The sequence below is a fragment of the Macaca mulatta genome, chromosome 10 (assembly GCF_049350105.2).
Source record: "Macaca mulatta isolate MMU2019108-1 chromosome 10, T2T-MMU8v2.0, whole genome shotgun sequence".
Classification (NCBI taxonomy): Eukaryota; Metazoa; Chordata; class Mammalia; order Primates; family Cercopithecidae; genus Macaca; species Macaca mulatta.
Window position 1 is genome coordinate 85,116,376 of NC_133415.1, and position 26,933 is coordinate 85,143,308.

General features: G+C 44.9%; 1 protein-coding gene across 5 annotated transcripts in view; it reads left to right on the forward strand.

The window, feature by feature from the left end:
* Positions 1–26,933, forward strand: part of KIF3B (kinesin family member 3B) — a 58,121-nt gene that overhangs the window by 21,186 nt on the left and 10,002 nt on the right. For 3 of the 5 annotated variants that reach the window (XM_077948651.1, XM_028827342.2, NM_001266387.1), the window contains 4 exon segments: positions 11,316–12,783; positions 17,430–17,531; positions 17,741–17,863; positions 17,969–18,087. In XM_077948651.1, coding sequence (XP_077804777.1) covers positions 11,380–12,783; positions 17,430–17,531; positions 17,741–17,863; positions 17,969–18,087 — 1,748 coding nt within the window. In that variant the 5' untranslated portion in view covers positions 11,316–11,379. 5 annotated transcript variants of the gene reach the window in all.

Sequence of the window (26,933 nt, forward strand, 5' to 3'; positions counted from 1 at the left end):
AAAATTCAGGGAATAATGTAAGAAATAGAATCAACAAAGTAAGAGAAATGTTAACATTTTCTCTTATAAGCTTGAAAGCTTCCTCTGTTTTTGTTTTTTTAAGAGAAAGGATAAAATATTACAGATAAAGTTGAAATATCCTTCCTATCTCTACTCCCATTACTTCCCATTGCCCAGTTTGGGCAGCCACTATCATAAATTATTATATATCCTTCTATTTCTTCTCTTCTCCCCTCCCTTCCCCTCCCCTCCCCTCCCTTCCCCTCCCCTCCCTTCCCCTCCCCTCCCCTCCCCTCCCCTCCCCTCCCCTCCCCTCCCCTCCCCTCCCCTCCCTTCCCCTCCCCTCCCTTCCCCTCCCCTCCCCTCCCCTCCCCTCCCCTTCCTTCCCCTCCCCTCCCCTCCCCTTTCTTCAGAGACATGGGCTCGCTCTGGAGTGCAGTGGTACAATCATGACTCACTGTAACCTCCACCTCCTGGGCTCAAGTGATCCTTCCAGTCTTCTGGAGTAGCTATAGGTAGTAGGCCACCATGCTGGGCTAATTTTCATTTTTGGTAGAAATAGGGTCTTGCTCTGTTGCCCTGGGTGGTCTCAAACTTCTGAACTCAAGTGATCCTACTACCTCAGCCTACCAAAGTGCTGCAATTACAGAGGTGTGAGCCACTGTACCCATCCTATCCCACTTTTTAATACTTATACATACATAAATGCAAATCCATGAGCACCATATTGTTTTGTAAGTTCCTAATCATAACTGTCACTCTGCAGCTTTGTTTCTCACTCAAGCCTATTTATTTATCCATATTAAATATGTAACCCTAATTCAGAGGTTGACAAACACTTCCTGTAAAAGGGCAGGTAGTAAATATTTTAGTATTATAGTCCATATTGTCTGTCTTGCAACTACTCAACTCTGTTCACCTCTGTAGTTAATGCAGCAGTAGATAATATGTAAACTAAGGGACATTGCTGTTCTAATATAACTTTGTTTACAAAACCAGGATCTGGGTCAGATTCATATCATGGGCCGTAATTTGCTGATTTCTGCTCTAATTTATTCCTTATATCTTAAAACTACTGAATGGTATATATGTGTGTGTGTGTGTGTGTGTATATATATATATACACACACATATATATTGTTATTATTATTATTTTTTTGAGACAGAGTCTCACTCTGTCACCCAGGCTGGAGCGCAGTGGCACGATCTCAGCTCACTTGCAACCTCCAACTCCTGGGTTCAAGTGATTTTTGTGCCTCAGCTTCCTGAGTAGCTGGGATTACAGACGCATCCCACCACGCCCGGCTAATTTTTGTATTTTTTAGTAGAGATGGAGTTTCGCCATGTTGGCCAGGGTGGTTCAAACTCCTGACTTCAGATGATCCTCCCGCCACAGCCTCCCAAAGTGCTGGGATTACAAGCGTGAGCCACCACACCAACCATATTGTTTATGATATGAATATACCATATTTTATTATTCAATTCCCCTATAAATGGATGTCTAGGTTGTTTCTAGATTTTTTTGCTTGCTTTTTGGGACAGGGTCTTCCTCTGTGACTCAGGCTGGAATGCAGTGGTGTGATCCTGACTCACTGCAGTCTTAACCTCGTGGGCTTGAGCAATCCTCCTGCCTCAGCCTCCCAAGTAGCTGGGACTATAGGCATGTGTCATCATGCCTGGCTAATTTTTAAAGATGGGGTCTCCTTCTGTTCCCAGGCTGGTCTCCAACTCCAGGGCTAAGGCGATCCTCCTGCCTTGGCCTCCCAAAGTACTGGGGTTATAGGTGAGAGCCCCCACACTTGATCTGTTTTGTTTTGTTTACAGATAGTGTCTCCCTCTGTTACCCAGGCTGGAGTGCAGTAGTGCTATTATAGCTCACTACAACCTCCAACTCCTGGACTCAAGGTATCCTCCTGCCTCAGCCTCCCAAGAAGCTGGGACTACAGGTATGTTCTACCACACCCAGCTATATTTTTTAAATTAAAAAAAATTTTTTTGAGACAGTCTTGTTCTGTCGCCCAGGCTGGAGTGCAGTGGCGCAATCTCGGCTCACTGCAAGCTCCGCCTCCCGGGTTCACGCCATTCTCCTGCCTCAGCCTCCTGAGTAGCTGGGACTACAGACGCCCACCACCATGCCTGGCTAATTTTTTTTGTACTTTTTTAGTAGAGACGGGATTTCACCGTGTTAGCCAGGATGGTCTCCATCTCCTGACCATGTGATCTGCCCGCCTCGGCCTCCCAAAGTGCTGGGATTACAGGTGTGAGCCACTGCACCCAGCCAATTTTTAAAATTTTTTTTAGAGATGGTCTCACTGTGTTCCCCAGGCTGGTCTTGAACTCCTGGCCACAAGGTATCCTCCCACCTCGGCCTCGCAAAGTGCTGGGATTACAGGTGTGAGCCACCACACCCAGCCTGTTTCTAGTTTTTCTACTGTGATAACCATGCTGCAGGAAGCAATCTTGTCTATGTTTTCTTGTGCACATATACAAAGCTTTTTACTAGGATATACATATATAGAGAAGTGGAATTGCTGAGGATTTTGTTGTTGTTGTTTATTTTTACTTTTGGAAACAGGGCAAGACCTAGCACCAGGCTGGAGTGCAGTGGTGCAGTCATGGCTCACTGTAGCCTTGACTTGGGCTTACGTGATCCTGTTACCTCACCCTCTCGAATAGCTACGACCACAGGCAAGTGGCACCATGCCCAGCTAGTTTTTAAATTTTTGGTGGAGATGGAGGTCTCCCTATATTGCCGAGGCTTCATGTTCTTTTTTTTTTTTTTTTTTTTTGACAGAGTCTCACTGTCACCCAGGCTGGAGTGCAGTAGTGCAATCTCGGCTCACTGCAGCCTCCACCTCCTGGGTTCAAGCAATTCTCCCGCCTCAGCCTCCCAAGTAGCTGGGACTATAGGCACATGCCACCACACCCAGCTAATTTTGGTATTTTTAGTAGAGACGGGGTCTCAGACTCCTGACCTCGGGTGATACGCCTGCCTTGGCCTCCCAAAGTGCTGAGATTACAGGTGTGAGCCACTGCGCCCAGCCCATGTTTTATTTATTTATTTATTTATTTTTGAGACATAGTTTTGCTCTTGTCACCTAGGCCGGAGTACAATGGCGCAATCTCAGCTCACTACAACCCCCGCCTCTGGGTTCAAGCGATTTTCCTGCCTCAGCCTCCCGAGTAGCTGGGATTACAGACACCCGCCACCGTGCTTATCTAATTTTTGTATTTTTATTAGAGACGGGATTTTACCATGTTGGACAGGCTGGTCTCGAACTCCTGACCTCAGGTGATCCACCTGCCTCAGCCTCCCAAAGTGCTGAGATTACAGATGTGAGCCACCACGCCCCGCCTATGTTGTTTTAAATACCAGGTGGGCCAAATAAAATGTTTCAGATAGAATGTAACCAGTTTGTGACCTCTCTCTTAGGCTTTCCATAGGAAGCCAGTAGTTACTGAGAATCCAATTCATACCTAGTTCTAGACTTTGAGGTGAGACTCTGTGACTGCTAGCAGGGTGAGGATGCATGAATCTAAAAACAAAAGAATTGGAAAACGGTCTGGAAGAGTGTGGCTGCTGTGACAAATGTGCATTTGATTTCCTCAGCAGATAAAAGAGATGAGGTTGGGGAATGACTCAATATTTCATGTTCAATAACCATTCAAACAGTGGGTGTTAACATTGAATGACAAGTTCTAGCAGAAAAGGTCTTCAGGATGAAGGTGATGAGCTGCTGATCTGTGCTTCCTTCTTTCCTGGCAATTCTGTGAGTTCCTTTAAAGATTTATCACTCTGTAATTAGACCCACTGGAAGAATAACAAAGGTAATAAAGAAAGAATATCAGGGCATCCTTCCAAGAAAACTCTCTCCTTTGAGGAAGACCCAGAATAAGATTTTAAGCCTTGGTGGCAGGAAATTAACTTAGTCCATTTTCCTGAAAGAGTGTGTCAATAATACATGACTAGTTCAGTCTAGCTGGGTGAGTTCAGAAAAGAAATGGTGTTCTGTGTTCAGAGTTGAGGAGATTTAATTAAGGGGACTCATGCTTTGGGAATTCCTTCCTTTTTGAAGATTTTTAAGATTAATGTAGGTCATTATCATGCCTTTGTTTCTATCATTTTGGAGAGCTCAAAAAATACACGGAGCTATTACAAAGCAGCTGAACCTCAAGGTCAGCTTGCTGCAGGCTTACTTTCTTCTTTTCTTTCACAGGCTTGGAACCCCATTGTTTTGACAGGTAAAAGTTGGACAGCTCCGCCTTCTCAGAAGTCTTGTAATGCAGAAGAATCAGTCCTCTGCACTGACCTGTCTCCCTGTCCTGCTCTGCCATTCAGTTTCTCTTACTCTTTCAGGTCTAGGATCTTGTCTGGCAGGCTCATGCACTGCAACAGAGGTCTTCCCAGAGGATTATCAGGGGCTAGGATTTTCCCTTTGCACCTAGATCAGCTTTGGCAGGCCTCTGTTGAAATGGAGGGAGAGACAGGCCGTAGCTCAGGAACCATTCCCCTGAAATGAAAAGATGCAGGAAACTGGGCATTCTAACATCTGTCTCTTTCTTCCCATCTGGCAAAATTCTAATAGCATCTAGAAGAAGCTTGTCCAACTGTGGCCCAGGGTGGCTTTGAATGTGGCCCAACACAAATTCGTAAACTTTGTTTAAACATTATGAGATGTTTTTGCAATTTTTTGTTTAACTCATTAACTATCTTGTGTTAGTGTATTTTATGTGTGGCTCAAGACAATTCTTCTTCCAGTGTGGCCCAGGGAAGCTAAAAGATTGGATACCCCTGATCTAGAAGATAACTAATACATTCCTGAAGGGCTTCCTTTTGTATAGTTTTCTTTACATGGCTTGAGATTTAGTTCTTATTGAACATCATTTAGGTATTTAGATCTCAATTTAATCTGAATTTGTTTTAGGATGATTGTTGCAAATTGAACAATAGAAATGTTATTTTAGAGTGAGCGCTGTGGCTCACGCCTGTAATCCCAGCACTTTGGGAGGCTGAGTGGGGTGGATCGCCTGAGGCCAGGAGTTCGAGACCAGCCTGGCCATCATGGTGAAACCCCATCTCTACTAAAAATGCAAAAATTAGCTGGATGTGGTGGCGGGTGCTTGTGATCCCAGCTACTTGGGAGGCTGAGGCAGGAGAATTGCTTGAACACGGGAGGCAGAGGTTGCAGTGGGCTGAGATCACACCACTGACTGCAGCCTGGGTGACAGAGCGAGACTCTGTTAAAAAAAAAAAAGTTATTTTAGGCTGGGTGCAGTGGCTTACATCTGTAATCCCAGCACTTTGGGAGTCCAGGGCGGGGGGATCACCTGAGGTCAGGAGTTTGAGACCAGACTGGCCAACATGGTAAAACCACATCCCTACTAAAAATACAAAAATTAGCCATGCATGGTGGCGGGCGCTTGTAATCCCAGCTACTCGTGAGACTGAGGCGGGAGAATTGCTTGAACCCGGGAGGCAGAGGCTGCAGTAAGCCAAGATTGCGCCCTTGCACTCCAGCCTGGGTCACAAGAGCAAAACTCAGTCTCAAAAAAAAGAAAAATAGAAAAAGAAATGTTTTTCTAGTGATGTTTAATGAATAAAATTAGGCCTCATTCTTAATCTCTGGAGTGACCCCCTGACAAGGGTTTTGGATGAACCTGTATTGTTATTTTAATCTAGCTTTATATTGGTTTACAAAGTACTTCCACCCTTATAAGCACCTCTTAGTCTCATAATCATCCATAAAAAAGAAGAATTGCACCTATTTTTTCAGATTTTACAGAAAATGGGTTCAGAGAGGTTAAGAGGTCTTCTGTTTCTTCATTCTAGACGACAATGTTTTATTACATGTAACGACTAGAAGAAATATGAAAAGCAACTTTTTGTGTTTCCACTTGCTTAGCAGCAGAACAGTCTATGAAGATCAGTGGGGAAATATGTTGATGCTGTCTATTTATTAAGCTACAGCATTTATGCCCAAATGGCCCATCACTGCTTCACCTTCTCCCACCATGGGAGAATGGCCGGAAATAGGTCATTCTCACAACTAAAAAGAATGCTGTCATTGTTCTGCATATTTTTTAAAAATTGCAATTGCATATATCCTTTGATTCAGCAATTCCACTTCTAGGAATTGATGCTTACAGATATACTTTCCCACACATGAATGATTGTGTGTCCTAGGTTTTTCACAGCAGAATATCAGAAACAGCTGAAGTGCATCTGCAACAGTGACATAAATTAAGGTGTATGCATACAGTAGAGTATTATGCTGCTGTTGCAAAGAATAAAGCAGCTCTGTATTTACCCAGGGAATGAACTCCAAGGACACGGTTTATTATCGTATATAATATGTTTGTGTAAAAAGGGAGGGGATAAGTGTGTATTAATACATATTTGCTTATTATGTATCAGCGATTAAAAATCTAATAACCCTTGTCTGTGGGCAGCAGAACAGGATGGCTAGAGAACAGGTCACAGAGAGAGAGAGACCTGTCACTGAAGGGCCTTTTGGTAAAAAACAAAACAGCCAGGCATGGCCTGTAATCCCAGCACTTTGGAAGGCTGAGGTGGGTGGATCACCGGAGGTCAGGAGTCAGAGACTAACCTGGCCAACATGGGGAAACCCTGTCTCTACTAAAAAAGAAACTACAAAAATTAGCTGGGTATGGTGGTGGGTTCCTGTAGTCCTAGCTACTCAGGAGGCTGAACCTGGGGAATTGCGTGAACCCATGAGGTGGAGGTTGCAGTGAGCCGAGATAGCACCACTGCACTCCAGCCTAGGCGACAGAGCAAGACTCCGTCTCCAAAAAAAATGGGGTGGGGGGCGGGGGGAGGTGTTAACATTTTATAAAGTAAAAACAAAAACAGAGAGAGTTTCATTTGGTGCTGGAAAACTCAGGGAGCAGAAGAAAGGATTAAATGGGTCCTTTGGGTGGGGGTAGGTAGTAAGCAGGTCAGAGTACTTTACCGGTATATACGAAGACCCCAAACTCCTATAAATCTCAGTGCAGGAATTTTTAATTTTTCTTTTTAAAGGACAGTCTCACTTTGTCACCCAGCTGAAGTGCAGTGGTGTGATGGCAGCTCACTGCAGCCTTGACCCCCTCAGGCTCAAGTGATCTCCTCCCACCTCGGCCTCCCACGTAGCTGGGACTATAGGTGCACACCACCACACCTGACTAAGTGCAGGGATTTTTAAAAATATGTAATTCATGCTTTGTTTTGTTTTTTTAAACAGAGTGCCACCATGCCCGGCTAAATTTTTGTATTTTTTTTTAGTACAGATGGGGTTTCACCATGTTGGCCAGGCTGGTCTCGAACTCCTGCTCAGGTGATCCATCCTCCTTGGCTTCCCAAAGTACTGGGATTACAGGTGTGAGCCACCATACCTGGCTCCATTTTCTTATTTGCATTCTAATTCTATTAAATTTATTGATTGATTTTGTATTTTTAGTAGACCGTGGTGGCAGGTGCCTGTAATCCTAACTACTCGGGAGGCTGAGGCAGGAGAATTGCTTGAATCCAGGGGGCGGAGGTTGCAGTGAGCCGAGATCACACCATTGCACTCCAACCTGGTCAATAAGAGCAAGACTCCATCTCAAAAAAAAAGGAAGTTATTGCCGGGTACGGTGGCTCACGCCTGTAATCCCAGCTCTTTGGGAGGCCGAGGCAGACCAATCATGAGGTCAGGAGATGGAGACCATCCTGGCCAACATGGTGAAACTCCATCTCTACTAAATATGCAAAAAAGATTAGCTGGGCATGGTGGCGTGTGCCTGTAATCCCAGCTACTCGGGAGGCTGAGGCAGGAGAATCGCTTGAACCAGGGAGTCGGAGGTTGCAGTGAGCCAAGATCACATCACTGCACTCCAGCCTGGCAACAGAGCAAGATTCTGTCTCAAAAAAAAAAAAAAAAAAAATTGTTGATTGAATGAGTGATTTTTATGTAATGCATTATACCACATCCTTATTTATTTGCACACATTTTACACAAGCCAGTTTTTATTGATGATTGTGGGATTGAAACGTATTTTTAGCACAAGCTAGGAAATTCAAACACTACAAATGAGTATGCTGTGAAAAGTTTTTCCTTTTTTTTTTTTTTGTTTTTGAGACGGAGTCTTGCTGTGTTGCCAGGCTGGAGTGCAGTGGCGCGATCTCGGCTCACTGCAACCTCCACCTCCCAGATTCAAGCAATTCTCCTGCCTCAGCCTCCTGAGTAGCTGGGACTACAGGTATGCGCCACCATGCCCAGCTAATTTTTGTGTGTTTTGTAGAGACGGGATTTCACCATGTTGGCCCAGATGGTCTTGATCTCTTGACCTTGTGATCCACCTGCCTCAGCCTCCGAAAGTGCTGGGATTACAGGCGTGAGCCACCACGCCTAGCCTTTCCTCTCTCTTCGAGCTTCTGAGTCTCCTAGGCCCACAGTTCCCCTGCTAAGTCTGCTACTGTTACTACCTTTAGAAGTATATTTCTAACAATATTGTATTCATATCAAGCGTATAACATGCATATATCCCCCCTTTTCTTATGTAATGTTTGTTTTTTAAATAGAGTTTATTTTTAGAGCAGTTTCAGGTTCACAGCAAAATTAAGCAGAAGGTACACAGATTTCCCACATACATCTGTCTCCACACATGCAAAGCCTCCCCCATTATGGACATCTCCTACCAGAGTGGTACGTTTGTCATAAGTAACAGACTTACATTGACACATCATCACCCAAAGTGCATAATTTACATTAAGATTCATTCTTGGTGTTATAGCTTCCATTTTTCACACTATGTAAACTATACAGTACACACTATCACCTACTGTTTTTCACTTAACAACATATCTTGGTATAGGATTACATTTAGATTACCACTTTCTTTTTCATAACTGCATAGGATTCCACTATACTGAATATATTTAATTTAATCAGTCTCCTCTTGATGGGAACCGAGGTTGCTCACAATCTATTGCTACCACAATAATATCCTTGTATATATATCATTGTTTAAGATCTGTATCTCTAGGATAAACTCTTAGCAGTACAATTGCTAGGTCAAAAAGTATATGCATTTTAAATGTTGATAGATAGTTCCAAATTGCTCTACCCAGAGGTTGTAGTATTTCAACAGGTTATAGTAGTTCAAGAGGATATAAGACTTTTTTTGATTTAAGAAAAGATTTCATTCTGTAGTGTAGGCTGGCGTGCAGTGACATGATCATAGCTCACTGCAGCCTTGAACTCTGGGCTCAAGCAATCCTGCCTCAGCCTCCTAAGTAGCGAGGACTATAGGCACACATCACCACCCCGGCTAATTTTTATTTTTTTTAATTTTTTTAAATTTAATTTTTTTTTTTTTTGAGACGGAGTCTCGCTCTGTTGCCCAGGCTGGAGTGCCGTGGCCGGATCTCAGCTCACTGCAAGCTCCGCCTCCCGGGTTTACGCCATTCTCCTGCCCCAGCCTCTCGAGTAGCTGGTACTACAGGTGCCCGCCACCTCGCCTGGCTAGTTTTTTGTATTTTTTTTTTAGTAGAGACGGGGTTTCACCGTATTAGCCAGGATGGTCTCGATCTCCTGACCTCGTGATCCGCCCGTCTCGGCCTCCCAAAGTGCTGGGATTACAGGCTTGAGCCACCGCGCCAGGCCTAATTTTTATTTTTGTATTTTTATTTCACTTTATTTATTTTGAAACAGAGTCTTGCTCTGTTGTCCAGGCCAGAGTACAGTGGCATAGTCTTGGCTGTCTGCAACTTCCGCCTCCCAGGCTCAAGCGATTCTCATGCCACAGCCGCCTCAGTAGCTGGGATTATAGGCACTCGCCACCACGCCCAGCTAATTTTTGTATTTTTCGTAGAGACAGGGTTTTGCCATGTTGGCCAGGCTGGTCTCAAACTCTTGACCACAAGGGATCCATCCACCTCATTCTCCCAATGTGCTGGAATTACAGGTGTGAGCCACCGAGGCTGGTCATTATTTTTATTTTACTTTTTTTTTTTTGAGACGGAGTCTTGCTTTGTCACCTAGGCTGGAGAGCAGTGGCATGATCTCGGCTCACTACAAGCTCCGCCTCCTGGGTTCAGGCCATTCTCCTACCTCAGCCTCCCGAGTGGCTGGGACTACAGGCACCTGCCACCATGCCTGGCTAATTTTTTGTTTATTTAGTAGAGATGGGGTTTCACCGTGTTAGCCAGGATGGTCTCGATCTCCTGACCTCGTAACCCACCCACCTCGGCCTCCCAAAGTTCTGGGATTACAGGGGTGAGCCACCACGCCCAGCCACTTATTTTACTTTATTATTTACTTATTTATTTACTTATTTATTTATTTATTTATTTATTTATTTTGAGATGGAGTCTCGCTCTGTCGCCCAGGCTGGAGTGCAGTGGCCAGATCTCAGCTCACTGCAAGCTCCGCCTCCTGGGTTTACGCCATTCTCCTGCCTCAGCCTCCTGAGTAGCTGGGACTACAGGCACCCGCCACCTCGCCTGGCTAGTTTTTTGTATTTTTTAGTAGAGACGGGGTTTCACCGTGTTAGCCAGGATGGTCTTGATCTCCTGACCTCATGATCCGCCCGTCTCGGCCTCCCAAAGTGCTGGGATTACAGGCTTGAGCCACCGCGCCCGGCCTACTTTATTTTTAAGATAGAGTCTCACTCTGTCATCCAGACTGAAGTGCAGTGGTGTGATCGCAGCTTACTGTACCCTCAACCTCCTCAGCTCAAGCAGTCCTCCCATCTCAGCTTCCCAAGTAGCTAAGACTAGAGACATGGGCCACCATGCCTAGCTAATTGTTTTTTTGTTTTGTTTCGTTTTGTTTTGGAGAGATGGGGGCTCACTATGTTGCCCAGGGCTGGTCTCAAACACCTGTACTCAAGTGATCCTCTGGCTTCAGCCTCCCAAAATGCTGGGATTACAGATGTGAACCACTGTGTACAGCCTAATTTAAAAATTTTTTGGAGACAGGGTCTTGCTGTGTTACCCAGGCTGGCCTGAAACTCCTGGTCTCAAGGAATTTGCCTGCCTCAGCCTCCCAGAGTGAGACCCAGACTTAAAAGATTTCCAGCTGCCTCAGCCTATAGCATAAGATCAAATATTGATTGAGAGGAGGATGGGCTCACCGACAATACTGGTGGACTGCAGGTTTTCATTTTTACCACTGAAGCTGGTTAAGATCCTGTGAGGAAATACACAGTGTAGTAAAGTTATCAAATATGGCTGTCAGGTTAGCGAGATGAAGACTATTTAGGTGTGTCAGCTTCTGTCAGGCAGCCCCCAGTGACAACAGTACTGTGTTTACTTACTTTTGCTTTTTTTCTAGAACCTTAGCATCCTGAGACATTTTGAATTGACACCCCTCAAGATTGACTGGATCAGAGTTCATCATGTCAAAGTTGAAAAGCTCAGAGTCAGTCAGGGTGGTGGTTCGCTGTCGCCCCATGAATGGCAAGGAAAAGGCTGCTTCGTATGACAAAGTGGTGGATGTGGATGTTAAACTGGGGCAGGTATCTGTGAAGAACCCCAAAGGGACAGCCCATGAAATGCCCAAGACCTTCACCTTTGATGCCGTCTATGACTGGAATGCCAAGCAGTTTGAACTGTACGATGAGACGTTCCGACCACTTGTTGACTCGGTCCTGCAAGGTTTCAATGGAACCATTTTTGCCTATGGACAAACTGGGACAGGAAAAACCTACACAATGGAAGGAATCCGTGGTGACCCTGAAAAAAGAGGAGTCATTCCCAACTCATTTGACCACATCTTCACCCACATCTCTCGATCCCAGAATCAACAGTACCTGGTCAGGGCTTCTTACTTAGAGATCTACCAAGAGGAGATCCGAGATCTGCTCTCAAAGGATCAGACCAAAAGGCTTGAGCTCAAAGAGAGGCCTGACACAGGAGTGTATGTGAAAGACCTGTCTTCCTTTGTCACCAAGAGTGTGAAGGAGATAGAGCACGTGATGAATGTGGGGAACCAGAACCGTTCTGTCGGTGCTACCAACATGAACGAGCACAGCTCGCGTTCTCATGCAATTTTCGTTATCACTATCGAGTGCAGCGAGGTGGGCCTCGATGGTGAAAACCACATCCGTGTAGGGAAATTGAACCTTGTAGATCTTGCTGGCAGCGAACGGCAAGCCAAGACTGGCGCCCAAGGGGAGAGATTAAAAGAAGCTACCAAGATCAACCTCTCCCTGTCCGCTTTGGGTAATGTCATCTCTGCTCTGGTGGATGGCAAAAGCACTCACATTCCGTATCGGGACTCAAAGCTTACCAGGCTCCTCCAAGATTCCCTTGGTGGCAATGCTAAGACTGTGATGGTGGCCAATGTGGGGCCTGCTTCTTATAACGTCGAAGAGACTCTGACCACTCTGCGATATGCCAACCGTGCCAAAAACATTAAGAACAAACCAAGGGTCAATGAGGACCCCAAGGATGCCCTCCTTCGAGAATTCCAGGAAGAGATCGCTCGGCTCAAGGCCCAGCTGGAAAAACGGTCCATTGGCAGGAGGAAGAGGCGAGAGAAGCGGAGGGAAGGTGGTGGCAGTGGTGGGGGTGGGGAAGAGGAGGAGGAGGAGGGAGAAGAGGGTGAGGAGGAAGGGGATGATAAGGATGATTACTGGCGGGAACAGCAAGAAAAACTGGAGATTGAGAAGCGGGCCATTGTAGAGGATCACAGCTTGGTTGCAGAGGAGAAGATGAGGCTGCTGAAGGAGAAAGAGAAAAAGATGGAGGACCTGCGGCGGGAGAAGGATGCTGCCGAGATGCTGGGCGCCAAGATCAAGGTACCATACCTATACCCCTCCTTAGGCCCTTGCCGCATCAGTGCTTTTGCTTTCATCAAACAACAACAAAAAACGTAACCATATGAGGGATGATGTCTCTCTCAGTTTTGGATTTCCAACAGCCCATGATACCCAGTACTCCATAAACCTTTGTTTAATCGACGTGAATATGATTTTTTCACATTTACAAAAATGAAAATTGAATTCATAATGAGAATAATTATTACATATGCACGTAGTATAAAGAACAGCAATAAAAGTAACACCATGTACCCCCCACCCAGTGTAAGAAATAGAACAACATCCGTTTTTCTTTCTTTTTTTTGAGATGGAGTTTCACTCTCGTCACCCAGGCTGAAGTGTGGTGGCGTGATCTCGGCTCACTGCAACCTCTGCCATCTGGGTTCAAGTGATTCTCTTGCGTCAGGCTCCCGAGTACCTGGGATTACAGGTGCCCGCCACCACGCCTGGCTAAGTTTTATATTTTTAGTAGAGATGGGGTTTCACTATGTTGGCCTGGCTGGTCTCAATCTCCTGACCTCAGGTAATCCACCTGTCTCGGCTTCCCCGGGTGCTGGGATTACAGACGTGAGCCACTGTGTCCAGCTTTTTTTTTTTCTTTTCTTTTCTTTTTTTTGAGACAGGGTCTTGCTCTATCAATCCTGGAGTGCAGTAGCCCAATCACTGCAGCCTCGACCTCCTAAGCTCAAAGGATCCTCCCACCTCAGCCTCCTGAGTAGCTAGGACTACAGGCCAGCAACTTTGCCTGGCTAAATTTTTTAAATTTTTTTGTAGAGACACGGTCTCCCTATGTTGTTCAGGCTGGTCTCAAACTCCTGGGCTCAAATGATTCTCCCACCTCGCCCTCCCAAAGTGCTGGGATTACAGGCATGAGCCACCGCACCCAGCTGATACCCATATCTTTAGTAGCGCCTTGTGTTCCCCTCCCCCACAGATAACCATCATCCTGAATTTTATGTTTATTGTTTCCCTGCTTTTCCTTATAGTTTTGTCTTGTATATGTATGTATCTCTCTCTAAAGAAAACATGGTTTCGTTTCATATACTTTTTTACTTTTATATAAATGGAATCCCACTCATGCCATTCGCTTTTATTTTTGCAACATTATGTTCATGAGATTTATCCATGTTGATGCCTGAAGCTGTGGTTCACTCATTATTACTGTTCCAAGTATTCCATGGTATTCCATTCTCCTGACGTGTGGGTTGTTTCCAGTTTCTGCTGTGAATGCTTTTGTGCTTGGCTTCAGGAGAACATGGACGTGCAAGATTGTCTTGTTTGGCACTATTAGGTCTTACGATATTTGCAGCTTCAACTTCTCTAGACAAGGACAAGTTGTTTTCTAAAGTGGTTGTGCAGATTGAAGCATCTAGCAGCAGGGTATGAGTTCTGGATGCCCCTCATCCTTACCAGCACTTGTGATGATCAGACTAGTGTTTGGATATAGTATAGCCTCTTGGTGCAGTTTCAGTATATAGTACCCTGATTACACAAGATATGGAACACTTCCATCACCCCCAAAGTGTCCTCATGCTGCTTTCTTATAGTCAGCCTCCTCTCCCAACCCCTATGTGCTAATATATTTCCCTACATCCACTCCATTTTCCACCCAATGGCTAGTTAGCATTCTGGAGTGCTGAGCTCCCATTGTTTTGAGCCTTCTTTCTGGTGGCAATTCACTATGCCTGCAGTTGTCTGGACTCTGAGCTTCCACTGGGCTTTAATGGCAGAGGACAGTGCAAAGGTAGACTTGGAAGTCTCAGGATGGGCACTGGCTAACCGCAAGCCAGATTTCCTTGGAAATGTTCAGTTCTGTTTTATTGAATTCATGCAAACTTTGATTTCTATCCTAAAATGTCTCCATGTTTACAAATTTTAAAATTAGAAGTTCTCTTTGCCGCCCCCCTACCCCCACTGTATGAAGCTGTACTTTTTTTTTTTTTTTAAATTAAATCAGTGGCTTCATAGTAACCCTTTCACAGAGCTGGGTGCTATTTTACTTCAGAGGCAGGGTTCTTAAAACCTTGAAAGTCCCTTCTAGGACTTTTAAGACCTGATGTGAAAATGGAGTCGTATACAATACACTTAGGAGGTAACTTTGTTCCAGGGAGGGGTTCTGAGATGCCATTATGTCAGAGCCCTTCATGCCTTCTCACTGCTGCATGGTAAGTGTGACTGGCTGTGCCCATATTTTGTTTCATTTTGTTTTGTTTTGAGATAGGGTCTCACTCTGTCCCCCAGGTTGGAGTGCAGTGGCGCGATCTTGGCTCACTGCAGCCTTGACCTCCCAGGCTGAAGCAATCTTCCCACCTCAGCCTCCGAGTATCTGGGAGTACAGGCGCGCACCACCATGCCCAGGTAATTTTGTGTATTTTTTGTACAGACGAGGTCTCACTATGTTGCCCAGGCTGGTCTTGAACTCCTAGACTCAAGCAGTCCTCCCACCTTAGTCTTCCAAAGTGTCAGGATTACAGACGTGAGCCACTGCACCCGTATGTCCGGCCTGGGTATGCCCATATTTAACTTGCATACTGTCTTTTAGGATCAGATCTGTTATTCAAGGCCAGGAGCACCTAGAATCTCTAAATAACCCCTCAGAAAAAGTTGAACTCTCAGAGTCTGAGTGTGCAAGATACAGCATCAACTCAAGGTCACTGCATCTCTTAGACATTTTGACTATGGAGAATGACATTACTTCCGTCTTTCTCAATCCCTGGATGCTGTGAAATCATAAAAAAATGTTAGAGGCTGGGTGCGGTGGCTCACGCCTGTAATCCCAGCACTTTGGGAGGCCAAGGCAGGTGGATCACTTGAGGTCAGGAGTTCAAGGCCAGCCTGGCCAACATGGTGAAACCCCATCTCTACTACGAATACAAAAATTAGCTGGGCGTGGTGGCATGCACCTGTAGTTCTGGCTACTTGGGAGGCTGAGGCACAAGAATTGCTTGAACCTGGGAGGTGGAGGTTTCTGTGAGCCAAGATCATGCCAGTGCACTCTGGCCTGGGCACTCTGGCCTGGGCGACAGAGCAAGACTCCATCTCCAAAAAAAAAAAGAATGTTAGAGCAGTTAGGTATTGTTAGGTATGTATGTGGAGCTTAGCAATCTAGTCCAGCCCCTTCATTCGAGAGATGAGGAAACAGGGTCAGAGGACTCACCGAAAGAATGTCAGCAGAGCTCCAGTGAGGTTTGTAAGTTTCTTAAAGAAAAGTTGTGCAGTTTTGGAGTCCCGTACTTTTCAGTTCCAAATCATTCTCATGGCTTCAGCCCCTATCAAAATGCTGAAGGTTGCCAATCTGCGTATCTAGCCTAGCACTGTCTCCTGCCATCCAGGCCTAATAACCTTCTGCCCACTGGGATGCTCACAGCCACTCATAGCCTGCTCTTGCCTTCCTTATCTCAGGGAAGCCAGACCCCTGGGAGTTATCCTTGCCAGCTGTCCTAAAGCCTCTGGATCCTGCCTCATCAGGGTGTCTTGGACTCATCTACTCTGCCCTCCCCAACTAGGGAGGAGGCCTAGCCCAGGCCTAGACCCCTGCAATGGCTGCCTGTCCTGTCTCCCTCCATCCTGCCAGCCCTTTGCCATTCTTTCCATTGCAGGGGAGTAATGTTTCTAAAACACACATCTGAGTGTGTAGCCTCATGCTCAAAGAATATGTCAGTGGTTCCCTGAACTTCTCAGGATCAAGAAGTTTAGTCTCCTTGACAGGGATTTAGGTCAACTTCATCACTTCCTACCTTCCCTCACAAAACAAAAGCTTTTTTTTCTTAACTAATTCCTATTGTTTCACTTCAACTCTCTGTGTAGCTGGTCCTGTAGACAGAAAGCTTTCTCTGACTCCCTCTAAAAGTCTGAATTCTCTGACTGGGTGCTGTGCTCACGCCTATAATCCCAGCAGTTTGAGAGGCCAAGGCAGAGGATCGCTTGAGGCCAGGAGTTCAAGACCAGCCCAGACAACATAGCAAGACCTCATCTCTACCATCAGTCAGCCAAGTGTGGTGGTGTACACCTGTAGTCTCAGCTGCTTGGGAGGCTGAGGTGGGAGCATCACTTGAACTAAGGAGGTCAAGGCTACAGTGAGCTGTGATCGTGCCATTGCACTCCAGCTTGGGTAACAGAACTAGACCCTGTCTTTAAAAAATTTTTTTAAATCCCCACAAAGTCTGAATTCTATCCCATCAGTGTGTGTCTCCCATTAATTACTGTGTCCTTTCCTCATGATGGCGTCTGGCGCCATATGGTTAAAGCTGGCTTGCTTGTCTGTTTTCCTCAGTGGACTCTGAGCTTTGTGATTCTCATTCACATTGTATCCCCAGGACCTAACATAAAGGAGCTGCTTAGTATGTTCTAAGTGGGATTAATACTTTGTAGAAACAAGCAAAAAAAAAATTTTTTTGTTAAAGCTAAAATTCATGTGTCTGGAGAAACTGTATTTTCAGTGTTACCAAGAAGCCTCTAGTGAAGCTGCCCCAGTCCCTCACCAGCTGAGCACAGTGTATTTTTTCCCAGAGTTTGTCCTTTTTGGCTCAGTCCTGAGCTCTTTATCTTTCACGGGCGCCCCTGTGAGGAATTATGTTCTGAGGGAAACCGTTGATGAGATGGATTCTACTTTGTTTCTCACTCAGGCCATGGAGAGTAAGTTGCTTGTTGGAGGAAAAAATATAGTAGATCATACGAATGAACAGCAGAAAATCCTGGAGCAGAAACGACAGGAAATTGCAGAGCAGGTAACTTTTCATTCTTTTTCAGGGAGAATGGGTGGGGTAAGGTGTGTTTATGCTGCAGAACAAACATCTCTCATGTTCTACTGTCTTCAAAGAGAATAAGAGCAAGGTGTGTCCGCCTCATCCTAGCTGGCGACTCTGATCCTAGCTTGGGGAATTCAGCATAGACACAGTCTCTAGGGCAAACTGATGAATTTTGTCATGTTGCTCAGAAACGTCGAGAAAGAGAAATCCAGCAACAGATGGAAAGTCAAGATGAAGAGACCTTGGAACTTAAAGAGACATACAGCTCATTGCAGCAAGAGGTGGACATCAAGACCAAAAAACTCAAAAAGGTATGAAAGGAATGAGCCAGATGGAGGTGCCTTGAGACTTGGGGAAAGGGAGAACTCTACCCTTTGTACAGACACCCTCCTCACCTGCCTCTCCCCTCATTCCAGCTCTTCTCCAAGCTTCAGGCAGTGAAGGCTGAGATCCACGACCTCCAAGAAGAACACATCAAGGAGCGCCAAGAGCTAGAGCAGACTCAGAATGAGCTCACCAGGGAGCTGAAACTCAAGTAAGTGCCAGGTCTTCCACAGTGCCCCCAAGCCACTTGCTGAGTCATTGGTCTTGTTTGTTTAGTTAGAAACAGCCTTGGCTGGGCGTGGTGCCCCATGCCTGTAATCCCAGCATTTTGGGAAGGGGAGGCAGGCAGATCACCTGATGTCAGGAGTTCGAGACCAGCCTGGCCAACATGGTGAAACCCTGTCTCTATTAAGAAATAAAAAAATTAGCCGGGCATGGTGGTGCATGCCTGTAGTCCCAGCTACTTGGGAGGCTGAGACAGGACAATCGCTTGAACCCGGGAAGTGGAGATTGCAGTGAGCTGTTATAGTGCAACCGCACTCCAGCCTGGGCGACAGGGTGAGACTCCGTCTCCAAAAAAAAAACAGCCCTGAGGAAAAGGGTCCTTCTCCAGCTCATCTCCTGCCACCCCATTTTCTGTTCATTCCTGAGAAAGTAACTTTCCATCCCTGGATCCCATCTGTTAACTGAATGACTTCACCAGGTGATCTCCAGGTTCCCTTCTAACCCTACCTTCTTGAAGCTTTTAAAGATTCTGGTCTTACATCTGTCTAATGATAAGAGGGAATATTTTATTAACTTGACTTTTTATTATGACAATTTTCTGAATGGTATAATGAATACCCAAGTACCCATCACCCAGATTCAAGGATTAACAAGCTTTTGCCATCTGTCTTTCACAAAAATATTTTAAAGCAAATCTTACCTCATGTTATCTTACTCCTACATACTTATATATATATATGATCACAGTGGTTTTTTTTTTTTTGAGACAAGGTCTTGCTCTGTCACCCAGGCTGGAGTGCAGTGGCACAGTCACAGTTCATGGCAGCCTGTAACTCGTGGGCTTAAACAATCCTCCCACCTTAGCCTCCCGGATAGCTGGGACTACAGGTGTGTGCCACTATGCCCAACTAATTTTTTAAAAAAATTCATAGAGATAGGGTCTCTCTATGTTGCCTAAGCTGATCTCAAACTCCTAGGCTCAAGCAATCCTCCTGTTTCAGCCTCCCAAAGTACTGGGATTATAGGTGTGAGCCTCCACACCCAGCCCACAATACTGTTTTTAAAAAAGCTTAATTGAGACATACTTCACATACCATACAATTCACGTATTTAAAGTGTACAAATCAGGTGGGGCACGGTGGCTCCTGCCTGTAATCCCAGCATTTGGGAGGCCGAGGCGGGTAGATCACCTGAGGCCAGGAGTTCAAGACCAGCCTGGCCAACATGGTGAAACCCTGTCTGTACTAAAAATCCAAAAATCAGCCGGGTGTGGTGGTGTGCACCTGCAATCCTAGCTACTCAGGAGATTGAGGCAGGAGAATCGCTGGAACCTGGGAGGCAGAGGTTGCAGTGAGCTGAGATCACACCACTTTACTCAAGCCTGGAGACAGAGCGAGATTCTTGCCTTTAAAAAAAAAAAAAACTAAAAAAATTAAAAAATGATAAAGTGTACAAATGAGCATTTTTAAAAAAACATATATATGCATAGGGCTGTAAAACCACCACTACAATCTAATTTTAGAACATTGTTATCACTCTCCTCTAAAAGAAACTATCAATTAGTAATCACTCCTTATTACCCCCTTTCCCAACCCGAAGTAATCACTAATCTGCTTCCTGTCTCTTTGGCTTTGCCTATTCTGGCCATCTCATATAAATGGAATCACACACTGTGTGGCCTTTTGTGCCTGGCTTCTTTTGCTTAGCATGACACTTTCAAGGATCATCCATGCTGTAGCATGGATCAACAGATATCTGATAGTCCCAACATCAATTGTTCTTTATTATGACTGAATAATATTGTACTGTATGAATAGACCACATATTTATTTATTTTTCAGTTTATATACATTCAGATTATTTCCAGTCTTTGACTATTATGGATAATGCTTCTATAAGCATTCCTGTATAAGGTTTTGTATGGATGTGTGTTTTCATTTCTCTGGGATATATTCATAGGAGTGGAATTGGTGGGTCGTATGGTAACTCAGTGTTTAACTTCTTGAGAGAATGCCAAACTGTTTTCCACAGTGACTGCACTATTTTACATTTCTACCACCAATTTCTCCACCTTTTTTTTTTTTTTTCTTTGAGGCAGTCTCGTTCTGTCGCCCAAGCTGGGGTGCAGTGGTGTAATCTCAGCACACTGCAACCTCCAACTCCTTGACTCAAGCGATCCTTCCACCTCAATCTCTGGAATAGCTGGGACTATAGGGGCATGCCACCCCACCTGGCTAATTTTTATGTTTTTTGTAGAGATGGGGTTTCACCATGTTGCCCAGGCTGGTCTCAAACTCTTGGGCCCAAGCAGTCTGCCTGACTCAGCCTCCCAAAGTGCTGGGATTACAAGTATGAGCCACCATGCCCGGCTTCTCCACATCCTTGTCGATACTTATTATTGCCTGTCTTTTTTATCATAGACACCCTAATGGATGTGAAGTGGTACTTCATTATGGTTTTGATTTGTGCAATTCGCTGATGACTAATGATGTTGAGCATCCTTTCACGTGCTTGTTGGTCATTTGTATGTGTTTGGAGAAATATCTATACAAATCCTTTGCCCATTTAAAATGGGGTTGTTTTTTATTTTATTTTATTTTTTTTTTGAGATAGAGTCTCGCTCTGTCGTCCAGGCTGGAGTGCAATGGTGCAAACTTGACTCGTTGCAACTTCTGCCTTCTGGGTTCAAGTGATTCTCGTGCCTCAGCCTCCCGAATAGCTGGGATTACAGGCACTCGCCACCGTGCCAAGCTGATTTTTGTACTTTTAGTAGAGATGGGGTGTCACCATGTTGCCCAGACTGGTCTTGAACTCCTGACCTCAGGTGATCCACCCACCTTGGCATCCCAAAGTGCTTAGATTACAGGCATGAGCCACCACTCCCAGCCAATAATTAAGTTTTAAGACTTTTTTTTTTTTTTTTTTTGAGACAGAGTCTGGGTCTGTCACCCAGGCTGGAGTGCAATGGCGTGATCTTAGCTCACTGCAGCCTCCGCTTCCCAGGTTCAAATGATTCTCCTGCCTCAGCCTCCCGAATAGCTGGGACTATAGGCGTGTGCCACCATGCCCAGCTAATTTTTGTATTTTTAGTAGAGACGGGGTTTCACCATGTTGGCCAGGCTGGTCTCGAACTCCTGACCTCAGGTGATCTACCCGCCTCAGCCTCCCAAAGTGCTGGGATTATAGGCATGAGCCACTGTACCCGGCTGAGTTTTAAGAGTTCTTTATATTAAGGCCGGGCACGGTGGCTCAATCCTGTAATCCCAGCACTTTGGGAGGCCGAGACGGGCGGATCACGAGGTCAGGAGATCGAGACCATCCTGGCTAACACGGTGAAACCCCGTCTCTACTAAAATACAAAAAAAAATTAGCCGGGCGAGGTGGCGGGCACCTGTACTCCCAGCTACTCGGGAGGCTGAGGCAGGAGAATGGCGTGAACCCAGGAGGCGGGGCTTGCAGTGAGCTGAGATCCGGCCACTGCACTCCAGCCTAGGCAACAGAGCCAGACTCCGTCTCAAAAAAAAAAAAAAAAAAGTTCTTTATATTAATATATTATGAATACTACTCCTTCACCAGATTCATGATTTGAAGGGACTTTCTGTTTTTCTGAGTTGTTTTTAAACTTTCTTGATGGTATTACTTATAGCACAAAAGATTTCCATTGTGATATAGCCCAATTTAATTGTATTTTCTTTTGTTTATTGTACTTTTGGTATTATATCCAGATTTGCCTTTTCTGGACCTTTCATATAAGTTTATAAATGAAATAATGTTGGAATAATGTGGCCTTTTGTGACTGCTTTCTTTGTGTGTGTGTGTGTTTTGTTGTTTTTTTTTTCTGTTTTAAATGATAAGGCCTTCCTCTGTCAACCAGACTGGAGTGCAGTGGTGCCATCATAGCTCACAGCCTTGACCTCTTGGGTTCAAGTGATCTTCCTGCTTGATCCTCCTGAGTAGCTAGGACTTCAGTTGCATGGTAGCACACCTGGCTAATTTTTAAAAATTTTTTCATGAGGATGGGTCTTGCTTTGTTGCCAAGGCTAGTATAATGTTTTCAACAGTCTTCCATGTTGCAGCATGTATTAATACTTTATTCATTTTTTATGGCCAAATAATATTCTGTTGTATAAATATACCACATTTTATTTATCCCATTCATTATTGGATGGACATTTGGATTATTTCTACTTTTGGGTGTTATGAATAATGTTGCTATGAACATTCATATTAAAGTTTTTTTGTGGACATATGTTTCATTCTCTTAGATCCTCTAAGAGGCTTATAGTTTTAGGTCTCACATTTAGGTCTGTGATCCATTTGAGTTAATTTCTGTGTATGGTGTGAGGTAGGGTTTCTTTTTTTTTTTTTTTTTTTTTTTTTTTTGAGACGGAGTCTGGCTCTGTCGCCCGGGCTGGAGTGCAGTGGCCGGATCTCAGCTCACTGCAAGCTCCGCCCCCCGGGTTTACGCCATTCTCCTGCCTCAGCCTCCCGAGTAGCTGGGACTACAGGCGCCCGCCGCCTCGCCCGGCTAGTTTTTTGTATTTTTTAGTAGAGACGGGGTTTCACCGTGTTCGCCAGGATGGTCTCGATCTCCTGACCTAGTGATCCGCCCGTCTCGGCCTCCCAAAGTGCTGGGATTACAGGCTTGAGCCACCGCGCCCGGCCAATGAGGTAGGGTTTCAAGTGCAGTGTTTTGGATGCAGATATCTAGTTGTTCCAGTACCATTTGTTGAAAGGGCTCTTCTCTCCCCATTTCATTGTCTTGGCATACTTATTGAAAGTCAGGGCTGGGCGTGGTAGCTCATGCTTGTAATCCCAGTATTTGGGAGGCTGAGGTGGGCAGATCACCTGAGGTCAAGAGTTCAAGATCACCCTGGCCAATATGGTGAAACCCTGTCTCTACTAGAAATATAAAAATTAGCCAGGCGTGGTGGCGCACCCCTGTAGTCCCAGCTACTTGGGAGGCTGAGGCAGAAGAATTGCTCCAACCCGGGAGGCGGAGGTTGCAGTGAGCCGAGATCGCGCCACTGCACTCCAGCCTGGGCCACAGAGCGAGACTCTGTCTCAAAAAAAAGAAAGAATGTCAGTTGACCATAATTAAGCATTTATTTCTGGACTTTCAATACTGTTGCTTTGGTCTATATATCTATCCTCATGCTAGTACCATTCTGTCTAAATTACTGTAGCTTTGTAGTTAAGTTTTGAAATCAGTAAGTGTGAGTCCTCCAACCTTGTTCTTTTTCAAGCGTGTTTTGGCTGTTTAGGGTCCCTTGCATTTCCATATTCAGGCATACTTTGTTTTACTGCACTCTGCTTTGTTATAATTCACAGATATTACATTTTCTACAAATTGAAGGTTTGTGGAAACCCTGCATAGAGCAAGTCTGTTGGCACCATTTTTTCAACAGCATATGCTCACTTCATGTCTCTGTGTAAGCATTTATTAGCAATAAAGTATTTTTAAAGTCTGTACTTTTTTTAGACAAAATGGTATTATACATTTAATAGACTATAGTATAGTGTAAGCATAACTTTTATATGCACTGGGAAACCAAAAACTTGTGTTACTTGCTTTATTGTGATACTTACTTTATTGCAGTAGTCTGGAACCAAACCCACAATATACATGAGGTATGCCTCTACGTTTTAAAGTCAGCTTGTCAATTTCTGCAAACAAAGCCAACTGGGATTTTGATATTGATCGTATTGAATCTGTAGATCAATTTGGGCAATATTGTCATCTTAACAGTATTAAATATTCAGATCCATGAACATGAGATATATTTCCATTTATTTATTATTTCTTTAATTTTTCTCAAGAATGTTTTGTAGTTTTCAGTGTATAAATCTTACACTTTTGTTAAATTTATACCTAAGGGTTTTTTGGGTGCTATTGTATATGACATTGTTTTCTTAATTTTGTTTTTGGAATATTAATTACTAGTATATAAAAATATCCGCTGGGCATGGTTGCTCACATCTGTAATCTCATCACTTTGGGAGGCCAAGGTGGACGGATCACCTGAAGTCAGGAGTTCGAGACCAGCTTGGCCAACATGGTGAAACCGTGTCTCTACAAAAATACAGAAATTAGCCAGGCGTGGTGGCGGGTGCCTATAATCCCAGCTACTCGGGAGGTTGAGGCAAGAGAATCGTTTGAACCCTAGAGGCAGAGAATGCAGTGAGCCGAGATTGTGCGATTGCACTGCAGCCTGGGTGACAGAGCAATAATCTGTCTCAAAAAAAAAAAAAAAATTATATGTGTATATATAATTGCTTTTTGTCTACACAATGATATTTTTACACCTAAAAAAATTAAGTTTCTTAGTATTTTCTAGTACCCAATCCACATTCAGATTTTCTTGGTTTGCTCATATTAGGAGCTACATATTAGAACTACATGTTACATTTGGTTATTAAGTCTCTTAGACTTATTTTAATCTGAGGCAATTCTTTTTATTTTTTATTTTATTTATTTATTTATTTATTTATTTATTGAAGACAGAGTCTCACTCTGTCGCCAGGCTGGAGTGCAGTGGCGCAGTCTCAGCTCACTACAAACTCCGCCTCCCGGGTTCAAGTGATTTTCCTGCCTCAGCCTCCCGAGTAGTTGGGACTACAGGTACATGCCACCATGCCCAGCTAATTTTTGTAGTTTTAACAGAGACGGGGTTTCACCATGTTGGCCAGGATTGTCTCAATCTCTTGACCTCGTGATCTGCCCACCTTGGCCTCCCAAGGTGCTGGAATTATAGGCATGAGCCACCGCGCCCAGCCAATTCTTTTTATTTTAAAAAATATTTTTCAGTCGAGCATGGTGGCTCATACCTGTAATCCCAGCACTTTGAGAGGCTGAGGCGGGTGGATCATGAGGTCAGGAGTTCAAGACCAGCCTGGCCAAGATGGTGAATTCCCCATCTCTACTGAAAATACAAAAATTAGCCAGGTGTGGTGGCGGGCCCCTGTAATCTCAGCTACTCGGGAGGCTGAGGCAGGAAAATCGCTTGAACCTGGAAGGCGGAGGTTGCAGTGAGCCAAGATTGCACCACTGCACTCCCGCTGGGGCACAAGTGTATATATACATACACACACACACACACGCGCACACACATATTTTTCATAGTTGACTTGTTGAAAAGAGTGAGTCGGATAGCCTGTAGAAATTCCCACGTTGTAGGTGGGAGTGGTGCCTTGTGCCTGTAGTTCCAGCTACTTGGGAAGCTGAGGCAGGAGGATTGCTTGAGCCCAGGAATTCAAGGCTGCAGTGAGCCAAGATTATGCCACTACACTCCAGTCTAGGTGACCGAGTGAGACACCAACTCAAAAGGAAAGAAAAGAAAGAAAAATATACCACATTCTGGATTTGTTGGTCTCTTTCTTCATGGTGTCAGTTAACTTGCATCTCTATCCCCTTTATTTCGCTTTAACTGAAAACTGTCTGTGAAGCACGGGTTCCCAACCTTGGCTACAAACTGAGAAGTTTTAAAAGTTAGTGATGTCTAAGCCTCACCTCAGAGATTCTGATTTAATTGGCCTAGGGCAATAGTCCTTAAACTTTAGCAGGCATCAGAATTACCTGAAGGGATTGTTAAACACAGATTGATGGGTGTCACACCCAGAGTCTGATTCAGCAAGGCTGCGGCAGGGCCTGAGAATTTTCATTTCTAATAGTTTCCAGGTATTGCTTCTGCTGGTTTGGTGAATGCACTTTGAGAACTCTTGGTCTCTCATGAGGTCTGGGCAAGATATTTTTCAAAACTCTGGAGGTAATATTAATGTGCAGCCTGGCCTGAGAAATGTGGAGCAATGGTTTCAGCCAACAGATGATCTCTTTGTCTGGATCTATTATTTCATTAGTGGGATTACAAAATGACCATGCCTGGCCAAAGAAGAACTTTTCAAAGGGATTTTTTTTTTTTTTTTTTTTTTGAGACAGAGTCTCGCTCTGTCGCCCAGGCTGGAGTGCTGTGGCCGGATCTCAGCTCACTGCAAGCTCCGCTTCCCGGGTTTACGCCATTCTCCTGCCTCAGCCTCCCAAGTCGCTGGGACTGTAGGCGGTAGCCACATCACCCGGCTAGTTTTTTGTATTTTTTTAGTAGAGACGGGGTTTCACCGTGTTAGCCAGGATGGTCTCGATCTCCTGACCTCGTGATCTGCCCGTCTCGGCCTCCCAAAGTGCTGGGATTACAGGCTTGAGCCACCTCGCCCGGCCCAAAGGGATTCTTTTAATGACCAAATTTTAAATTGGGAAAAGAGCCCTTAAAATTAAATGTTTGCACAGGGTGCGGTGGCTCAAGCCTGTGATCCCAGCACTTTGGTAGGCCGAGACGGGCGGATCATGAGGTCAGGAGATCGAGACCATCCTGGCTAACACGGTGAAACCCTGTCTCTACTAAAAATACAAAAAACTAGCAGGGCGAGGTGGTGGGAGCCTGTAGTCCCAGCTACTCAGGAGGCTGAGGCAGGAGAATGGCGTAAACCCGGGAGGCGGAGCTTGCAGTGAGCTGAGATCCGGCCACTGCACTCCAGCCTGCGCGACAGAGCAAGACTCTGTCTCAAAAAAAAAAAAAAAAAATTAAATGTGGGCAAGGTGCGGTGGTGCACACCTATAATCCCAGCACTTTTGGAGGCTGAGGTGGGCTACTTGCCTGAGCTCAGGAGTTCAAGACCAGCCTGGCAACATAATGAAACCCTGTCTCTACTAAAATACAAAAAAATTAGCTGAGCATGGTGGCATGTGCCTATAGTCTCAGCTACTCCAGGGGCTGAGGTACGAGGATCGCTTGAACCTGGGAGACAAAGGTTGCAGTGAACTGAGATTGTGCCACTTTA